The sequence below is a fragment of the Podarcis melisellensis genome, assembly GCF_964234715.1.
Source record: "Podarcis melisellensis genome assembly, chromosome: 11".
Lineage (NCBI taxonomy): Eukaryota > Metazoa > Chordata > Lepidosauria > Squamata > Lacertidae > Podarcis > Podarcis melisellensis.
This window is the reverse complement of record NC_138543.1, coordinates 34,386,024-34,407,071: the sequence shown is the minus strand read 5'-3', so window position 1 is coordinate 34,407,071 and position 21,048 is coordinate 34,386,024. Positions and strand designations below refer to the sequence as shown.

At 43.9% G+C, this 21,048-nt stretch overlaps 1 protein-coding gene across 1 annotated transcript; it reads left to right on the top strand.

Moving 5' to 3' along the window:
• Positions 1-7,117: 7,117 nt before the first annotated feature.
• ENC1 (ectodermal-neural cortex 1) lies at positions 7,118-21,026 on the top strand. The gene is made up of 3 exons (XM_081929403.1): positions 7,118-7,587; positions 13,918-15,719; positions 19,736-21,026. The coding sequence occupies exon 2, from the start codon at positions 13,930-13,932 to the stop codon at positions 15,697-15,699; it is 1,770 nt and encodes a 589-aa protein (XP_081785529.1). The 5' UTR covers positions 7,118-7,587; positions 13,918-13,929; the 3' UTR covers positions 15,700-15,719; positions 19,736-21,026.
• The last annotated feature ends 22 nt before the right edge of the window (positions 21,027-21,048 follow it).

Sequence of the window (21,048 nt, the reverse complement as noted above, 5' to 3'; positions counted from 1 at the left end):
GAAAAACACTGAGCCAAAACATTTCATGCTTTTGATGCCAAAATTCCCAAAGCTGTGATGATCACTAGATTGTATGGGCTGTGGTATTGCTTAGCGGGGTTTGTTGATGTTAATTTTTTGTATCTTTATTTTGTATCTTATTATTTATGTGGAAATTGTTACATTTGGTTGAGTACTTTTTGATGTATTGTTTATTGTTCATGGCTACTTTTGTTATGTTTGTAGTTATATACTTTTTATATGCGGTAAGCCACCTTGAGCATGGTTTTAACTTTGGAAAGGCAACATACAAATATAATTATTGATCGATTAATATTAATATTTTCTTGGTGGGGAACACACATAAAACAGGAGAATTCTTACTCCTCCTTTAACTTCCAGATGTAAATCATCTTCATCTTCAGCATTAGAAGAGGTCAAAGGCCTTCACTAAAACAACCCTGTAAGGTGGGTCAGTACAGTCACCCCCATTTTGAAAATGGAGAGCTGCCACTGAGAGACAGTGGCTTGCTTCAGGACTACCTCTACCTCTCCTTTAAATCAGAACCAATGAAGGCAGTGAATGTCCTGTGTGAGTGTCTCTAGATTCTAGTTCACAATTATGTACTACACCTCACACTATAATTCTCTTTTGAACCAAGGAAAAGGACTTCCATCATTTAAACAAACCTTGGCCTAACAAATTATATACTTTTAAATGGACCAGCCTCAGTGCTTCCTAGTACAACAGAACAGAATGAAGTCTGTGAATCATGTTTGCATTCCCCTATTTTCGTTCCAGTGACATTTCATTAGGGATATTTCCCAGAGTCAAATGTGTCCTTTCAGTGTTATAAAAAACATGCACAGAAGATGGAAATGTTCATTGTCTAGGTGTCTTTAGGAAACACAGCTCTATGTGCTTCCTTAAAAAGGGACAGGAATGCAGCCTGGGGAATGAAAAAGGGCAGTTCTGTTATGATGAAGTAACGAAAGCAGGTTTGGCAGTGAGGGCATACTCAACTGAGAGCTGTAGCTGATCCCTGCTTTCTGGCATAAAAAGAGCCCTGCTGGATCAAACCAAAGTCCCATCCTGTTCTCACAGTGGCCAACTACAGCCATACCTCGGGTTGAAGTAGCTTTGGGTTGAGAGTTTTCGGGTTTCGCCGCTCGTGCATGCGCAGACGCTCAAAATGACGTCACGTGCATGTGCGGAAGTGGTGAATTGTGACCCGCACACACGGGTTGCATTCACTTCAGGATGTGAACGGGGCTCCGGAACGGATCCTGTTCGCATCCAGAGGTACCACTGTAGATGCCTGTGGAAAGCCTGTCAGAATGATGGTAATAGCACCCTTCCTATTTGTGATACTCAGTAACCGGTATTCAGAGACATATTGCCACCTTCTGACAACAGAGGTTAGTGGCAGAAAGCAGGGAGCCCAGAAGTAGGTGGACCCAAATCCAATGACAGGTAGAGGCTAAACTAGCTCCGGTTTCGTCCCCAAGCCAGTGAGCTCTACAAAAGCAACACTGAGACTCGACTGAATGTAAGAAAGGCGGCAGGCAGTTGGGGGCAACTGAGGTTGGTAGAGGTAAACATGGCCAGAAGAAAGTTGTGTGCGAGAGAGAAAGGGGTATGTGTGTGTGTGTGACCACAAGATACAGAGGCAACCTAAAGAAAACTCATAAAAATAAATTGATATGCAAAGCAAGTGTTAGCCACTGTGAGGGTCTGTGGGATTGTATTCCCCAAGGAGGCCTCTGACCCTATTAGGTTTGTAGCCTAGCATTAATTAGATCAGTCTAATTAATTCAAAGTGTAAATTAGGAAACCATGAAACTAAATTATGTTTGAAGGCTCCTAATACATTTACCCTCGTGTTGTTTACTCAGCAGTTTAAAAAAAACCATTTTGTTAAAATGGTTGGACAAAGCAAATGCTCAGGATCTATCTGCTTAATGGCATTGAAAACAGGACCTACGTTGTCCATGCAACTCTGTGAGGTGTTATATACATTGATGGTGCAGTATCAGTAAGTTACTACTACTAATAAAAATCCTATAGTGTGGTCTTGGAATGCAAACATGGGGCCCCCTAGTGTTATGGTTGCGGCCAATCAGTGTAGATAATACTGAGTTATGTGGACAAATGGGGGAGGTGCAAATCCACTGGCAGAGCCAATCCAACGTTCCTGCCGGTGTGTTTGCACAGTACCAATCTCTCTTATGCCTTCTCCTCTCCCTCCTGGTAAGCAGTAGCAACTCAGCTGTTAATTGGCTAGAAGAATGCCACCATGCTATCCACTTACTGACTTGTACCTGACTGTTCAGACATTACAGAATTCCTGATTTCTGGTTGCTTGCCTATCCATAGATTGCTATTTAGTTTTGGTGAGTTTACTTGTTTTGTTTTATTTTGCTAATCAGAGGGTATACTTTAAAAACAACAACAATAAAGAGTATACTTCATAGAGTACATTATGCCTTGGATTCTTCTTGATATGCCTCATTGTTGTTCTTGATATTTGAAAATAGAATTTTGTTTTAAAACTTTTTAAAAAGTGAGTTCAAATGGCATTGCCATTATTTTATGATCCAGCATGCTTTTTTCTCTTTTTATATAAGGGAAAAAATGAAACTGCAAATAGCCAAGTTAAATTGTGAACTTCCTCCTGGGGAAGCCTAAATGGTTTATTCTCCCTTCCTGTCAGGTTATTTTTAAACTCTAGGATGATTTGCCACCTCTTAGCTGGCCTGAGGCTCCTATACCCGAGCTTGGAAATTAAAACTCTGACTTAAGGGAGGCAGAAAAACATCAGCACTCAAGCTGTCCAAGTGTTAAACGTTAAGTATTTTAACAGCGCTAGCCAATCATCAGTTAAGAAGCAGCAGCCTTCTTGAAAGTTATTTAGTTATGTTGATGGTGGAGACTCAGCTAGTGAGCTGTCTTCTACTGGGAATGAAGAGTCTCAGCCAGTTGTTGCTTTTTCTGTGAAAGGCTCAAGGATGTTGCGTCAAAACTTTGGCCTGAGAGATGTGCTCTCACGTGCAAATCCAGTAAGACAGTAGGTCAGCCAGGGTTGTGTGTGTGTGTGTGTGTGTGTGTGTGTGTGTGTGTGTGTGTAATTTCATTCAACCACATGCTTAATTTATAATGCAAGGAGCATTCAGCTGATTTCAGCAAAACTCCAAACAGTGTGTAAACAAGTGTCAGTTGAAGTACCTTTGTCCACTATCTTTTTTTTTTTACAGTGATGTTTATGTTGGACTTTTTCACCAACACAGAGTGTGCACAGCGACTGGAGCATAGAAATAAATGGCTGTTCGCAATATCTTTGCTTTTTGAAAACATAACAACCAAACGCTGCAAGCCATCACTCCTCCTCACCAGCAGCATACAAAACATTCAATCAACTTAAATACAGTTTTCAAATAATCAATTATCCTATCACATCCCTTCCTGTATCCGGTGCAGAAAGTAAACTCCCCTTTTAATTAGTCAAATAGTCAAGAGACCACAGGTGTGCAGCTTAATAGGTCAAACTGCAAACATATACCTCTAAGTAGCACCACTGACCACCTTGAGATAAAGAAAAAACAACAGTTTATGCAGCATGCATGATGTCATAAAAACCTATGTATGCTTTATATACTGCTTAGTGCTTTACTTTCTAAGCGGTGTATAAGTTTAGAAACGCTTGCCTGCTGAAATAAAGGTCTTCACCAAATCTATCTACCTACGTGTGCACAAACAAACCACCTTCTCCTCATCTCATTTATTTCTTTTCCTATCTGTTCTTGGTGAAAGTAAATGAATAATCCCGATGAAGGTGATTTGCTTTCTGTATCAGTTTTCTTTCTTTCTGCCTATCCCTCTGAGGGGCAAGCGTGTTCGTGTACTATGCATTAAGGCCTAGGCATTGCCATTAAAATGTTACAACTCCAAAGAAAGGGCATTCAAAGAGCAACAAATTTATCTCTACAGAATACTCCATCCAGCATGCAACATATGAGAGCCATTTGCTTTGATTCAAGTGCTGCCAGCTATTGGCTGGGAAACAAGTGGGATGGGGGGTGGGGAGAGTGGCTGGGGAAAGTGCGTTGGTTGCAGCAAAAAGAGTGGAGAGTTGTTGTTTTTTTGCTTTTCTGGGATTGGTTGTTTCCTAAAGAGAGGAGACATCTATATCAAAACCAGAAGGATCATGGCAAGTTCCAAATAGATGGAATCACAATCAACTGCTTTGTTCTTTAATGGAATTTAAATGCTGATAGATATGCATATTTGGGCAAACGTCCCCGTCCCCCCGAATATATTAAACAGGATTATATCTTCTGTTTTAAATTCCTCCCTCCACTTTACCTCTCTCAGACAAAATCGAACTTTTCCTTTGCTGCTTTTTGACAAATCAGTGCATGCAGCCATTGTACATTGTAGACAGTTCCCCTAAAAGTATTGTTTCCTATTGCTTTCACAAATAGGTATGCATCCTAGATAGCCCCTGTGCACATTTCACCTTTTCAATAAAATATCACTCATAATAAAACAACCACAACAACAGTCTATCCAACTGAATCACACCGACTAACAGGGTCTTGTGGCACATGGCTTTAAAATTAGTTGATAATAGACTATATAGTACATCCTCCTGGGGCCAAGACTATTCCTCTGGCCTCTGAATATTGATGGGAAGGGAATGACCATTTTTATGGTTTCTCATGTGAGAAGCGCCCGAGATAATCTTTATTCTGCATTCTTCTCTTTGCTGTTTTCTCTTCTTGGGGTGCACTGATACTCCCTGTTCTCCCCCCCCCCAAAAAAATATTGTGTCATGCATAGCCAACAGCCTAACAACCACCCTCCTGCAACTCCTGCTGCCTTCGGACTCACCATGGGGGAACTATTACCACATTATCTTATAATTACCAATCAGTTACAAGCTGCAAAGGGATACATCACTGTCAGTCCCCTTGAAGCAGTGGTAGTAGGAGGTGCAATGAAAGCAACACAGTTCTTTTGAGGGTAAACAACCATCTTGCCCTGATCATCATGGAGGAAGAGGAGGAGATCACAAATAAATAAGCAACAAAACGTCAGTGTGCAGTGCTCCTATTTAGGGTTCTAGCCCACAAGCTTCATCCTCTCCCAGGATACTCCATTACCTGATTTTGTGGGTTCTCACCCCCCTCCAACAGTCAAAAGGCATTTGTATGGCTCCTGATCATACATTGCTCAGCATTCATTGAGAAGCTTGCTGTCCCCTGCCCCCCTGAAGAGTTTCTCAAACCTTTGATTGCCTCAAGCTTGCACAGAGAACTGAGTTCATTACCACTAAACAATATGCTGTATTTTAAGTTGTTGCTATGCGATGAACTTGTACCAGAGGCTACATCTCTATAGCAACCCCTGTGCTCTCTGTTTGGTGCTCTAGAATACAACTGGGGAAGACCAGCCATGCAAATTGCACAGACGGCCACAAGCTCTTCTGTTGACTGTGTAAATGAGGAGAGGTGCCACAATTGGCTGAAACCTACTGTTGATGTGGACTGCAGGAAGCTGAGGTGCTGTGTGAGTACAACTGCAAAAACAAGTAATAGTGCAGATATGCCCCAATTCTTAAAGAGCTTACCTAGAATACAAGAAGAGCCCTGCTGAATCTCATTTATACCAGAATCCTGTTCCCACAGTGGCCAGCTAGATGCCTATAGGAAACCCTCAAGCATATACCTTCCAATACATATTTACCCACCAGGATCTTGCACCTTTGCTAGTGCTTTGTACAAACTTTTGAAATGCACAATATTATTGCATCCTGCCCTATCCTTACTACAGTTGTAAGGCAATTGAAATGTCTATGGGTGCTTCCAGCTGGGGGCTTAATACTGCAAACTTACCATTCTGAAATTGCAAATGGGACATTGGCAGCGGGTGTGGTGTTGCTGTTTTTCTTTTTTTTTTAAAAAAAAAAAACTTAACTGATTTTCTGTGAAAACTGTGACTCTGAATATAAAAGGTATGAAACACAGCCTAGCATTTTGATGCTGATGTCATGGGCGAGAGCAGTACCAGTTCCACAATAAACATCTGTCTGGAAGCAACCTAGAATATACCAGGATGCAGAGAAATAGGGAAATGTACCTTTTAGCTCTTCAAAACTGCAGCGGCAGCACATATCACCCTCCCATACGGATGAGATTGTAACATGATAACATAAGACGATCCCTGCTGGATCCGGCCACCTAGTCCAGCATTCTGGGGCTTGTCCACACCCAGGGGCGTTCCGAGGGGGTGGGGAAGTCCACTCCGGGTGCCATTCCAAAGGGGGGGGAAATGCCTACCCCCAATCGGCAGTACCCCCCAGGGCACGCACCACTCACCCCCCCATGGGTGGTGTGCCACGCCCCACAGGTGGTGCGTCACACCCTCGGGATGCACGCCACGCCTCTGTCCAACACCTGAATATGTGGCTTTGCACCTGCCTCATTAATACAGGGATGTCCACATGATGTCCCCATCTCAGTGTTGTCCCAGATCTTTTCCCCTTTAAATGCAAAGATTTTCAAGCTTTGAAAAGACAGAAATGGCCAACTTGTGTAGTGCATTTTTCTGGGGGTACTCAGTGGTACGCAGTACACACACATTCCCCCCAAGTTAAAAGTATGGCACTTATTGTAACAACTTCATGATTACTAGCACTTAAAAAACAACAACAGAGGCCCCCACATTTAAAGGGCAGAAAGGTCCTGGAGAACCCTGGGATGGGTAAGTTTCCCTGAGCGCTGCTCTCCTCGCTTGATTCCTGGCCTTGCAGCCTCCCACAGAATCTCCCGGGCACTTGCGGGTTCTTTTCATGAATTACCTTTGGTATAAATTACTTAACATAAATATACTCTAAAATTGGGTCCCTTTGCCTCAGCTTTCTATATATGTTGGGGACTAACGCTGAATATCCCCCCCCCCCCACAAACACACTGAGGCGCCCTTGAGATTTGTGCCCCTTCATTTTGCATGCAGCGACCACGAGCGCAGCTGGCAGGAAACCGCCTCGGGAGCCCGGCCAGCAACGCTCCTCCCGGCTTCCCCACACGCCGCCCGCCGGCCCCCAACGGGACACCCTGCCTTACGCCTCCCGGCGGCCTGGCCTCCCCGCCCCCTGCGTGTCACAGGCGCTTTTTGCATAGGCGGCGCTCCCCGCCGGCAGCCCCCTTTATAGGCTCTCCTCTCGCGCCAGCCGAGGCCAGAGCAGGAGCGCGAGGCGAGGCAGGCAGGCAGGCAGCGCGCCGCAGCCCCACCTCCTTCGCCGCCGCCGCCTCCTCTTCTTTCTCCTCCTCCTGCTGCTCCTGCAGCAGCAGCGCCGCCGCCGCCGCCAGCGTCTCCCGCAGACGCTCTGAGGCAGCTGCCCAGGCAGGAGCGGCGCGGCGTCCCTTACCTTGGCAGAGCGAAGACAGCCTCTCCTGGCTCGGGAGCAGGCGGCTGAAGAAGCCACAGGCAGAGGGAGAAAGGCGCCGGCGGAACCTGGGGCGAGGAAGGACCGGCCTCGTATCCATGCCGTGAGCTGCCCCGGTCTCGGAAGGCTGGACGGGAGCGTCCCCGAGGAAGCGCCGGCTGTAAGTTTCTCTCCAGCCTCTTCCTGCGACCTGTTGCGTCGCGCGAGGGTTGCTGGTGCCCGGAACGGCGCGCGCCGGGTCAATCAATGGATTTGGGGGGGGGGGCAGGACGGACGACGTTCCACCTTCTGCCTGGCTCGAGCGGGCAGCCCTTGCATGCTGCCCGCCCGAGCCTGGACAGGCTTTCTCGGAAGCAAGCCCCTCCGAATTCATACGGACGTGCCTAGGATTTGCAGCTTTCAGCCCTGCGACCCACGTTCGCGAAGGGTTGCAACGCGCGCTTTTTGATCATGCACAGAGCGCACCGCCGAGGGAGCATCCAGAAGCAGCAACATCCACGAGTGTGGGGTGGAGGGATAGTGAAGGGTGTGTGTGTGTGTGTGTCGGAAGGTAGAACTTGAAAGTAGGATCGAGGCCCCCGCCCACTGCACTGTGCTTAGCTTTTTGTAATGCAGCTGTGTGTGTGTGATGCGCCTGGGCTTTTGTTCCGAGGGGACAATTGTTTATACAGCGCAGCGCAGAGAAAGGGAGCCGGGTTGCAGACAGGGCACGTTTCTGCCTTTCCGTCCCACAGGAAGAGGGAAGGTCAGAGGGTGTGCGGCTTGCTTCCTTCCTCTCTCTTCCGAGAGATGGCTCTGGCTTTTCTCTCCCTCCCCCTCCCCCCCCAAGCTTCACTTCAAAGCGGAGGGAAGTGTGAGGCAGCCGTTGACAGAGCTTTTGTATTTCGTAGAGACGCACATGGCGCGCTGCTCTTCCAGGCAGCTGCTGAATGGGCACGTTAGGCGAGGAAGTCGGCTCTACATGTTTAACATTTCAGGCGTCATAATCAAGAAGTATTTTGATCGGCGGAACCGCAAAGTAACAACGTGATCCATTGAAACATGAAACCTCCCCCCTTCTCTCTCCCTCCCTCTCTCTCTCTCTCTCTCTCTCTCTCTCCAAATCACTGGGAAATTTGAAGTATCTTATTTCAATAATAAGAGAGGCGGAGGCGTGTGTGTTCTATATAATTTTAGGAAGCTGGGATTTTATCCACTATGCTCAAGTTTTCTGAAATAAAGAAAACTTAAAGGGTATTGGGAAATCCTGGTTATCACCTTTTCACTTGTGGTCACATTTTAAAAAGTAAAAATATATATATTTACCTATACTTCGTTTGAATATTTAAAACCCGATTCAAAATATTATCCAAACAATAACTTCCTGTGCTGGTTCAAGAAAGCCGGCTCATCTGTTTTTGCATTACTATGTTTATTGCTACCCTGATAAGATGATAGAATAGTGACAGGTATATTAAATTTATATACTGCCCTACACCCGCAGTTCTCAAGGCAATTCACAGTAACTTGAGTCCACCCCTCATGCAGCTCCTGTGAAGTTTGAGAGGGGGCTGCACACAGGAAGCAAAAGAAGATTTTAGCCTTGGGGAATTTTCTTTTTCATTGGGTAAGGTATTATTGCTGCATATGAAAAACAGGAATTTGGTAAGGGGATACCCTTATTGGATCAGCTGCTTAGGGCAAGGTGTGTGCAGATCTTTAGTTTTTCCAGATTTCATCCTAACACCAAAGAACTCTGAGACTTTCAGCTAGACTGTGTATACCAGTGTGTGTTTCTTAAAAGATACTCAGGAATAAACACTCAGCTGAATTATTGAATAGTCACTGGAGATAGCATTTTAGTTACATGTTTGTTTTGTCTCTACCTGTCTCTGCTTTTAATCTGCTCTCTGCTCATTTGCTCATTGATTTGGCCAAGACTCCCAGTTGTCACAGTTTCTCTTTGGAGACTATGTGGAGCCTCCCTGTTAAGTGGCAATATATCTGTGAATAACAGGTGTGTGGGTGGGTGGGTTTGTGGAACGACGAATAGGCAATAGCCATTGGCATCATGACTTGCTTGTGAGATTTCAGAAACATCTGAATGCTATGTAGTTTGTAGGCTGGTGCTGGAAACAGATCAGACTAGATTTGTCTGGTCCAGCAAAGTATTCTTGCATTCTAGAAAGCTTTAAGAATGAGGACCATGAGCCATCAGTCAGGTGTGTAGTTGCTTTGATTTGCTTCCTACTGAATTCCTAATAATGCAGCAGTGTTTCAGTATGAGATGCACTATGTGCAGATTACATGTTGTTAATTTTAGGGGGGGGATTACCTGAAGGGTGTTGCCTCATCTTTTTTGTTCAGTGTCTTTGCCAAGCTATCTTAGCTAAAATATTTGTGGCTTGCGTAATCCGCAGCAACAAAGGAGCAAAGTGTTTCAACTGATAGCTTCGAATGCAAAATGATTTATTCTAGTGGACTGTAGGACACCCCCATATGTCCAGATAAGCAGAAGTTCATAGAAATAGATGTGTTGAGATGGAGCCATATGAGAGATAACCAGTTAGCCATAAGGTCATAGTTTTCGTAACAGGCTTCTGCTGTATTCTTAGAACCCTCTGTAATGAAATTGTTATTAAAAAGCATTAGAATATTTATTTAGGCAATATTTCAAAAATAACAGTGACACTCTTGTATCAGTGTATTTTGAGTTATTTTTAGAAAAGTATAAGGAAGTGAGCATAAGGAAGTTGTGTGCTTTTTTAAAAATCCAGGTTTTCTTGTCCTGCTCAGAATTCTTCTGAAATTGCAGTTTTATTATTTTTCGGATTCACAAAAGCTTGACACAGCACCCCTTTACAAGGGCATGCATTGCTGAAAAACCATACTGGCAGGTGACCTTCAGCAATCTGTATCGATGGGCTCTTTCCTGCTTTTGTTCCGTTTATGCAAATGCTGTCAGATTACAAATTGCTCAGAGGAATTTTTTAACTTGAGACATTATCTTGTTTAGCTTTAGGCTTTTAACTTACATGTTAAGGACCTCCTCTTACGTGATGCTGTATAGCCACACCTTGGAGAGACTTGACTTACAAGTACTACATGGAACCAGATCTGCTGCAGCTTCAGATATTCCTTTTTGTATATTTTAAGTTTGCATTATTGTTACTGAGTTGGTTTGCATGGCACAGGAAGCAAAACCTTGGCTTAGCAGGAGCACGTGAATTTGCCGGCTCTCGCAGCCGCTTTGCTCTTTCCTTGCCTCCTTTGCTCCTGTGCTGGCACTGAATTAAGCCCAGGTTTCGCAAGGTGTGGTGAGCTCTCTCATCACTAGCCACAAGCCGTAGCCATGGTTTGCTTTTTTGCAAGAGCAAAAGGGACAGAGGAGGAGCCAAGTGGCTACTCTCTGGGAACATTTGTGTACGCTCACTAAACCAAGGTTTGGCTTAGTGTGTCATGCGAACCAGGCCACTGTGTGTTAAGCCACAGACTTTCTGTCTTCCTGCCCAGGACTACTTTTAGGAAGCTTTGATCCCTTCATAAATTTTTATGTGAGTAGAGTGGTAAGTCTGTCTAGAGTTTGTTTCACAAGCACAAAGGATCCTATCTGCAGAGGTCAAGTCAATATTATTTGTAGGATCAGATTTGATAACTTTCTTACTTACCTGATCTGAGCAGGTATCTCCGATTTCTTAGGCTTCTTTTTCTCATGGTTTCTGCTGGTGACATAAATCTGGATTCAGATCGTAATGATTTTCTGCAGTAGGCTGAAATGAGGAATGGATTCCTTCTAGATGTATGATGGCAACTGAGTTCAGTGGCTAGGCCTTAGAGGTTTGGGGGGATTCCTCCATCTGGCAGTAGTACTGAGGAAAAACTAGGCTAGTTGCACAGTACGTATTAGGTTCCAGCTGCAAGTTTTCACTTGATGATTCTAACTCATGGGGTGATAACATCATCTAACTTTCCGGTAGGTATACCGGGGACTCCTTGAGGCAACGAGGTAAATGGTAATCCAAGATTAGTTTTTGGGGCTTTTGAATGCCAGGTTAATGTATGATTGTTTGTCAGATAATTTGCTTAGCTGTAAGAGCTAATAACAATTTTATTCCCTGTGTCTAATTTGATATACCGGTATATGGTGAGACAACACAATCTTAAACGTTTTTACTCTGAAGTAGAATCAATGTGGTTTACTCCACGGTAAATGTGTTTAGGGTTGCAGCCTGAGTCTGCATTTTCTTCTTAATTGCTCACCCTGTACCATGTTAATGGAGAAATGTGAAACATTAGACTCAGCATGCAGAGTATGCGACTGCTTTGCAAGATGTGGCTCAGAAATTCACTTGCAGTGCTGTTCATTCCATACGAAGGGCGCAAATCCAGGTAATAAGGATTACTGCATATTTCACCATCAAGGTACGCCACATCTGTAATGCTGAGGTGTGCCGACTGGACATTGTGGTGACCCATTGATGGATTTCCCCTCAAACTGAGGCTTTATTTCCCAAATCAAAGATAACTTCGTAAATATTATTAAGATTGGGCTGTAAAGCTTGAAAAGGTTCTAGTCTCACAGCAATTTCCAAAGTGCTTAGCAGGAAGCAGCACCTGTACTACAGAGGCTTCAAAAGCTAGCATGACAGCCAACACCTTCTCCACCAGGTGATATCAAATAAGGAAAACCTGCAGAGCAATCCAAACCCCTGATCTGCCATGTTGAAGGAGGTTTGGATGTAGTGGAGGTGTACCCCCCACCAGCAGAGGAGCCCCCACTAGCAAAGAACACCCCCAATACACCTACCCAAGTGGCAGGCCGGTTGAGCTGGTGTCATCACGATGGGATGTCTGTGGGCCCAGTCTGGACCTCTTGTCCTAGCCTGGCCTCCCATTTTGTGCCCTAGTTGGTGTGTCCAGTAGGGCCCTGATGGTGCCGTTTCTCCGCTGTTGCTGGCCAGAGGTTAGAGATGTCAACTAAATACTCAGATATGAGTTGGTTGGTGGGCTGTTTCCTCCCCTGTAGCGGCTCTTTGCCTTTTCTCAAGGGCATTGTGGACATACTGTATTATGAAACATACCTACTTTCCCTGAGCTTTATGTATGTCTAGGGTATGGTCAAGTCCAGTGCTTTCCCTCCATTAAAAATAGGTGCCGGTACTCACCAAAGTTGTTAAAGTAAGTGCCACTCTCTTTAACAACAAGGGGAGGTGTCGGTACTGCATACTTTTGTGCCCCCTAGAAAAAAAAGTCACTGGCCGCGTCCTTTCAGGTGTCCTTTCATATCTGACTCATCACCCAGCTGCAGATTAATGAATAGTTCAGCCTCTCTTTTTTCTGTTGACACTTTCTGCTTGGGTGACAGGCTTAGTCTTGTGGGAAAGTTTCATGGAGGCCATGCAAATTATAACTTTCTGCTCTCCAGACTTCCTTCACTCCTACCTCTGGACTGTGAAGACTTACTTAGGCTCTTATTCTGTGGGCTGTGGTTGTTTCTATGAAACTTGAATCAGAGCTGGTCTGACCTGCACAGCAAGTAGACCCAACCCCACTGGACTTTAAACTCAGTTATGAGTGAGAGAACTTTTTGCTGTGGTGTGTTAAATCTTCCTCTCCTACCTGTGTTCTCTTGGTGCCCAAAAGCCTCCTCTATCTCATTTGTCTTCCTAATGGGGCAAAATGTCTTGACTTGAACCTGGAACCATTAATAAAGACCTATCAGGCTGCAAGGCTCTATTTTGTTAGGGTGCTGGCTTATAGATCTCTCTTGCCATGGCCTTGTATCCCTTGTCACCAAATCTGAACTTACATGCTCAAGGGCATAACCCACTTGACATTAATGCAACAGTTTTTGCTCTCAAAATTAAAGGATACTCCAGAACTCGGGCTCTATTTTGTTTTAGCATTTTATTAAATCACAGTGCTTGCCATCTTAGAATATCTGCTACTCATAACAGAAAGTAAAATATGCTAGGCATGGTTTCGGTCTTTCCTTTTACATACCTTTTTGGTGTGTTTGGAACGGTTGTATGAGGATAGTATCTTAATGAGTTTCATTTGTGGATGTTGGTGCTCCAAGCAGTATTTTTACATTCCTGAATGTAGTGTGTCTTGTTGCTCATCCTGCTATGATTCAAAGCACAACAATGTTTTAAATATGTGTATCTGCATATTTGGTGAATCAGCTGCTCTGTACTGGGGAGGTGTGACAAAAATCAGAGCTGTCTCTTTCCCCCCTTTTCTGAGTTACAGTGCCAACATATATTGCCATGAAAGTAGGATATCTAGTTTGCCAAGATAAACCTGCTATCTTGAGCAACAATTTTCAGAATATTCCAGTTAAGAAATTTGTATCGGAAAAACACAAACAGGCTCAATAGTCTGTGTCTTCAGCTTCTATTTAGAATTGCTCAGAATTTGGTTACGTTTTGCAAGATGTGGGTGGTGGGGAAAAGAGAATATCATCATCATTGTTATCTCCTGAGACTTAACTGTATTTTTTTATGTTTAGGTGTGGAAGAAAATGTCAGTCAGCATGCATGAGAATCGCAAATCGAGAGCCAGCACTGGCTCCATAAACATATATCTGTTCCACAAATCTTCATATGCTGATAGCGTTCTCACTCATCTAAACCTTCTGCGCCAACAACGTCTTTTTACGGATGTGCTTCTCCATGCTGGGAGCAAGTCATTCCCTTGCCATAGAGCTGTCTTAGCTGCTTGCAGTCGATACTTTGAAGCCATGTTCAGTGGAGGACTCAAGGAGAGCCAAGCCAGTGAAGTCAACTTCCATAATTCCATCCACCCAGAGGTTCTAGAACTTCTCCTGGACTATGCATACTCCTCAAGGGTCATCATCAATGAAGAAAATGCTGAGTCTCTTCTGGAGGCTGGAGACATGTTGGAGTTTCAAGACATCAGAGATGCTTGTGCAGAATTCCTGGAGAAAAATCTCCATCCTACTAACTGCCTCGGCATGCTGCTTCTGTCTGATGCTCACCAGTGTACCAAACTCTATGAGCTCTCTTGGAGGATGTGCCTTAGCAACTTCCAGGCTATCAGCAAAAGCGAGGATTTTCTTCAGCTCCCAAAAGACATGGTTGTGCAGCTCCTGTCTAGTGAAGAATTGGAGACTGAAGATGAGCGTCTGGTGTATGAGTCTGCCATGAATTGGATTAACTATGATCTGAACAAACGCTACTGTTACCTACCAGAACTGTTGCAGACTGTGAGACTGGCCCTTTTGCCAGCCATCTATCTGATGGAGAATGTGGCTACCGAGGAGCTTATCACCAAGCAGAGGAAGAGCAAAGAGATTGTTGAAGAAGCAATAAGGTGCAAGTTGAAGATTTTGCAGAACGACGGTGTAGTCACCAGTTTGTGTGCGAGGCCTCGAAAAACTGGCCATGCCCTATTTCTTTTAGGAGGACAAACCTTTATGTGTGACAAGTTGTACCTGGTTGACCAAAAAGCAAAGGAGATCATCCCCAAAGCTGACATCCCAAGCCCAAGGAAAGAGTTCAGTGCATGCGCTATCGGCTGTAAAGTCTATATTACAGGTGGCCGGGGATCCGAAAACGGCGTCTCTAAAGATGTTTGGGTGTATGATACACTTCATGAAGAGTGGTCCAAGGCTGCTCCCATGCTAGTAGCTCGGTTTGGTCATGGTTCTGCTGAACTCAAACATTGTCTATATGTTGTTGGAGGGCACACAGCAGCCACTGGTTGCCTCCCAGCTTCTCCTTCAGTATCCTTAAAGCAAGTAGAACAGTATGATCCCGTGACCAACAAATGGACAATGGTTGCTCCACTTCGAGAAGGAGTAAGCAATGCAGCTGTAGTCAGTGCAAAGCTGAAGCTGTTTGCCTTTGGCGGTACCAGTGTCAGCCATGATAAGCTACCCAAAGTTCAGTGTTACGACCTTTGCGAAAACAGATGGACAGTACCAGCCACCTGCCCCCAGCCATGGCGATACACAGCTGCAGCTGTTCTGGGCAACCAGATCTTTATTATGGGTGGAGATACTGAATTCTCCGCATGCTCGGCTTATAAATTCAACAGTGAAACTTACCAGTGGACTAAAGTGGGAGATGTTACAGCTAAGAGAATGAGCTGCCATGCAGTAGCGTCGGGAAACAAGCTGTATGTTGTTGGGGGATATTTTGGCATCCAGAGATGCAAGACGCTAGATTGCTATGACCCCACTCTAGATGTATGGAACAGCATAACCACAGTGCCCTACTCCCTAATTCCCACTGCATTTGTGAGCACATGGAAGCATCTCCCTTCTTAACTGCGTGTGTGCCTATACAGGTAAGAAACCACACCTGCAAGTTACAGGTTGCTATATATCTTACCCATAAGCTCAAGGGAGTCAAATGTTGATTTTAATTCTTTTTGTTAGTGGAATAGGAAACAGAAAAGGCTGGTGTGATTCAGCCAATGCCATATCATGTTGACAGAATCAGGAATAGAACCCCACTGTCTTAATTAAACCTCACTGGCTTGCAATATAAGATCAGTTTGCGCAAGGTGTTTTGTTCAGCACTGTGAGCAGTCCTAATTGTCCCCAGCTATGCATTTGTGTGGGCAATATAATGATGGACTAGTCAATCATAGATCACAACCATTAGTAATTCATGGCACAAGAATTGCTTTTGGATGTATTTATGATTATTTGCTTCACATGTTATCTTCCTTTGTGCAAGTAGGTACTTGAGGGTAGTTATATCTTGCACATAGATATAAAAATGAAAATATCAAAACTTTCCCCCCCTGATACTGGATAGCATTGTCTGAACTGCATGAGATTTAGCTTATTCATGAAATTATCTACTAGACTCCTGTTGCAACTCCTATTACTGCTTTACTAACTACACTAACTGGAAATAAATTAAATTGACTAATTGCAGGGAAATATATTTGCAATCATGGAGCAAGCAGGATAGTTGTTGACCTTAAAGGATAAATAGGCAACTATCATCTGTGTGTATGGACTACATTTTTCAAAAAATACATTTGGTATATAACATCAAAGGGAAAAGCTGTGGGCTTAGGTAGTTGAACTTGGTGGAAACACGACTATTTATAACATTTAAGTAGAAAGCTTCTGCTTGTGAAGGAAAAAAAGAGTTTAGTTCCTGTGCCCAATGGTGAATCACGCTGACCTTATGCTTAAAAGAAGACATGCCATTTGGTTCAAGTAATAATTTGGTCTGCAAACTCAGAGCGTTCCAAAGCCCATAAATTCTGCTTTATAGTATGGTGCAGCGGCCCAAGTTCTCACCTGATGATGTGGGCAGGTGCATTGCTGGTGACTTCAACGGAATGGCATCTGCCTACAAGCAACTCTGAATTTCAGCTTGGTCATGCAGGTGCTTGTACTGTTCTCTTGCTGGTGCAAACATTTCCCCCCCTTTTTTTCTCCAATTTTGAAATGCCAGTGAAGCTTTCTCAAAACATAGCCTTTTCTTAACAGTTAGCCCCCTATCACTGTCTTTTGCTGTTCCAAACTGGTAAAATATATTTTAAGGTAAATTTGCAATCCTAAGCACACTTGCTTGGAAATCTGTGCCCTTAGAACTCAGAGGGGCTTACTTCTAAGTTAACTTGTACTTCCAACACCCAAGTGTGGGTGTTATTCCTTGGGATGTGTGCAGCCCAATCCAATTCATAGCTGATTGTTGCCTTTAAAAAAACCAGACTTGGTTATTAACTAGCAGTGAGGCTACTCCAGTGTAAGTAGTCTGAGAAATGCAGTTCATGCTACAAGATGCTTGCACTGTATTTTCTTCCAACAGTTGGAAGCTGCATAATAGGCCTGTAAAGCCAAGCCAGGTTGTAAAGACTCTTTGATATTCTTTCCTTGTGAAGGTTACAATTGGTGGGTAGATTAAAAGGAACCAGCTAAGTGGTTTTTGCAATAAAAGTTGGACAAACTATTGCCTCTGTAACATAGTAAATAGCAAACAAGGAGAGCCATTAGACATAGCAATAAAAACTATTGCAAATTGGGCTACCAAAGTGTAGAAACACCAGCCAATATGGTTGCAGGATCACAGCCTTAATTCCAAAGAACTCATAGTGGGGAACCTGCAAGCTTGAGGTTCTCAAACATTGGCCTATATAGATGCTCTCAGACCATTCACTGATATCACTTGTATTTGAGAATAACCTGCATGCCAAAGATGATAATTGTGACTGTCCCTTGACTAAAACAATTAAGTAAAATAACAATAGCAACAGCAACAACAACAAAAATCACATCAGCCTTCCTAGAGTGCAGTAGTGATTCTTCAGATCACACTATTTGTAGTCTATTGTTTTAGCGGCCATGGATGTGATTATTTTGCGAGTAACAAATCCTTCACTCCAAATTGTCCCCAGAGAGACAGTGATGCGGTCTTTCAAGATTTCCCCGAATTGTTCTAAAAATAACAACCGTAATAAAACAAATGGGTATCGTGTACATAATCAGAGGACTGCCCTTTCATGTTAGCAAGGGCACAGAGCAAATTTGCTTGCTGTGCTGCCCATCTCGGATATCTGCTCTCCCAATCGCTCTGTAGACACAAAGCCATTCCTTAGCTTCTGTAATGCATTAAGATAACTATAGAATTCAGTCTCTAGGGCTGCATATACATCCAGCAAATAGATCTCTTCTCTTCTTTTTTTTACTGTCTCCTGCTGCTTTCTCAGTGGGAGGGAGGGACAGAAAGGAAATTACTTCTGATTGCGCTCTGTTTTCATGGTGTTGTGTGGCCCCAGCCTGACAGCAGTTAGGAAGATCTTAAGTGTGCTTTGTCTCTTCTCTCAGACTTGCAGGCTCTGGAGCAGGGGACCCTATCCCAACCCCCACAAAAATGTGAATACTGGTTCCAGTGGCTGGAGTGGAAGTTGGGGGGTGGGAGGGTGGGGAATGACACACCAGGCACAAGAATGTGTAGAAGACTGATCAGCAGGAAATATTTCAAAAATAATGAAGGGGCTGTATCTTTAATCTGTGAGAGGCGATGAGCTAGGGCTGCAGATTTATCCTGAATGCACTCTTCTGTACTGCGGTTCTAGTACAGTGCTTTTAGTTTAAGGTTGACTTGAGCTTTCAGTAACACACATGTACATTCAAATCAGTCGCACCAAGTTAACTGGAGCAGTTCTGCAATTACCCCAGCGGAAATCCCATCAAACTTTGCCTCATACATTCTGGCAGAGCTATTAATTGCTACTTTAAAAACCAGCGTGGTGCCTGGTTTGAAAACTGGCTCTGAGCATAATAATGAAGTGAGAAGGTGGAGTCTGGACGCCAAAAAAACGGCCGGGTCCAAAGCCAATATTTTGCGCTGCATAATCAACGCACGGGGGTGGGGGTGGGGTGGGGAGAAGGCTTCAGTGCAGAGGCATTGAAGCATACTACATTGTCACATGACAAAGCACAGCAAAGCAGAGTTCTGACATAATGAATAGCAGAAACGTTTTAAATAAGGGGATTAATATGTCTGCCATTCATATGCTGAATCAATTCTATTCAGGATTCTCCATGGTTAACAGAGGGCATTGGTTAGAGATTTTCTTTCCAACAGGCTGGCGCTCTCCCCCCCCCCCCCACTTCTTTCCTTGGCTAGTTTGATTTGGCTCATGACCAAAATGACTGTCTTGCTACTTCTGCCAGCAACTTTGCATTACATGAATTTTTATTCTGTCTCTGTCACATTATCTGTTCATGCAGCTCACAGGAGAGTTCCATACTGGATCAATCAATCAATCAATCAAATTGAACCGCCCGCCCCCGGTGTTACTTATACAGTGGTACCTCGGGTTACATACGCTTCAGGTTACAGACTCCGCTAACCCAGAAATAGTACCTCGGGTTAAGAACTTTGCTTCAGGATGAGAACAGAAATTGTGCTCCGGCAGCGCGGCAGCAGCAGGAGGCCCCATTAGCTAAAGTGGTGCTTCAGGTTAAGAACAGTTTCAGGTTAAGAACGGACCTCCAGAACGAATTAAGTACTTAACCTGAGGTACCACTGTATTAAGCAGAAACCTTTGCTGTGAATGCTCTCAGAAGGAATGCTTAATAGTGCAATCCTATACATGTTTACTCGGATATAAGACACATTAAGCTGAATGAGATTTACTCCCAGGTAAATTTGCATAGGTTTGCCACCTAACTGGAGTCTATATAACTTTGATTTTTGTAGTCCTGTGAGCTATCGGCTGCTGGTTATTGGACAAGTTCTAAAAAAAGGCACCAGCATAAACTAGGCCTGACATTGAAAATCTTATGGTATGTTGTTTCCCCCTAAATCTCCTTTTTTCTTTCTTTCTTTTAGCTTGTTCCATTATTTGGTGAAGAAATGTTGGAACTGTGGAGAAGCAGCTTTAATGAAGAAGAAAAAAACTGTTCCTTTTTATTTTGAGTTTGAAGAAAATATTCTGCACCTTCTAAATGCTTAAAAAGCTGGAAATGAAGGAATGGGAGGGGGAATATTGTCTTCAGTATATCAGCACATAGTTTAACTATGAATGAATGAACCTATGATCCGATCCCTGTGTTAGTAATTGTGGATTAATGTCAAGTTTAATCAGCCCTTCAAAGCGGGGGGAAGCTGAACTTTTCAGAGCTGCACAACACAGCACAAACCCTCGATTTACATGGACTTTGCTGTTTGTGTGCAAAATTTGAAATGGTTGTCACCTCTCCTTTGTGACAGCTTGAAGTGTCAGCAGCAGCTGCTGAGGAAATGGGCCAGGTCTGGAGCAGCAAGATGTCTTTGTGAATGAAGATGCAGCTGTATCCCCTGCCACAGGGAAGGGCTTGTTCTCTTAGGCAGTGCCTGGAGCATCGGTTCAAATTGCTGAGCTGCATTGTTGTAGCTGCAGCGAGTGACCTTCTACTTGCTAAGGAGCAGCACACCTATTAAAAAAGAGAGAGAAAAAGGAGGTTTTTTGCAGCATTTTGTGGGCGAAGGGAAATAACTCCATTTTCCCCACTCCCCACGCATATGATTTCCTCTTGTATTTATTAATTACGACTGTCCTACTCTTATATTGTTACTTGTTGTAGATATAGCTATTTATTGTTCGGTGCTTGCATGCGGAGGGAACGATGCCTACAGTTGTCTTTTAAGGGCTTATGTGAATCGTATGTTTTGCACATTCTGTGGTCTCGTGACTTGCTGTGCTGCACAAGAAGAAAAAGTGCTGAGTAATATTTGGGGAGAGGTAAGGAGTTAGAAATTGAAGGATTACAAGGTAGCTTCTTAAATTACACGTATACTGAAGGAGGAAGCCATGGAGGTCACTTTCTCAGGCCACTGTTTTGTGTGGCTTGCCAGTGGTATCCCTGTTACACTTGATTTGCCTAGTGTTACCTTTTTTTTTGAAGGAACTCACCTGGAAGTAGCCACTGTCACTTAACTGTTTTCTTCTTGTGCAGCCTCATCGCTACTGGAAAAGGGGTGTGTGTGGAAAGCCCCTGCAGAATTAATTTACACAGAGCCCTGTTCATGGCATTATCCAACATTTTATTTTTGTTTATTTATTTATTTAAAGTTAGCCGATGGGATGTCTACTATGGACCCACGTCATCCAACCGTGGGAAATATTTTTGATTCAGAGATACACAGCAAAATAAAGAAGTGCG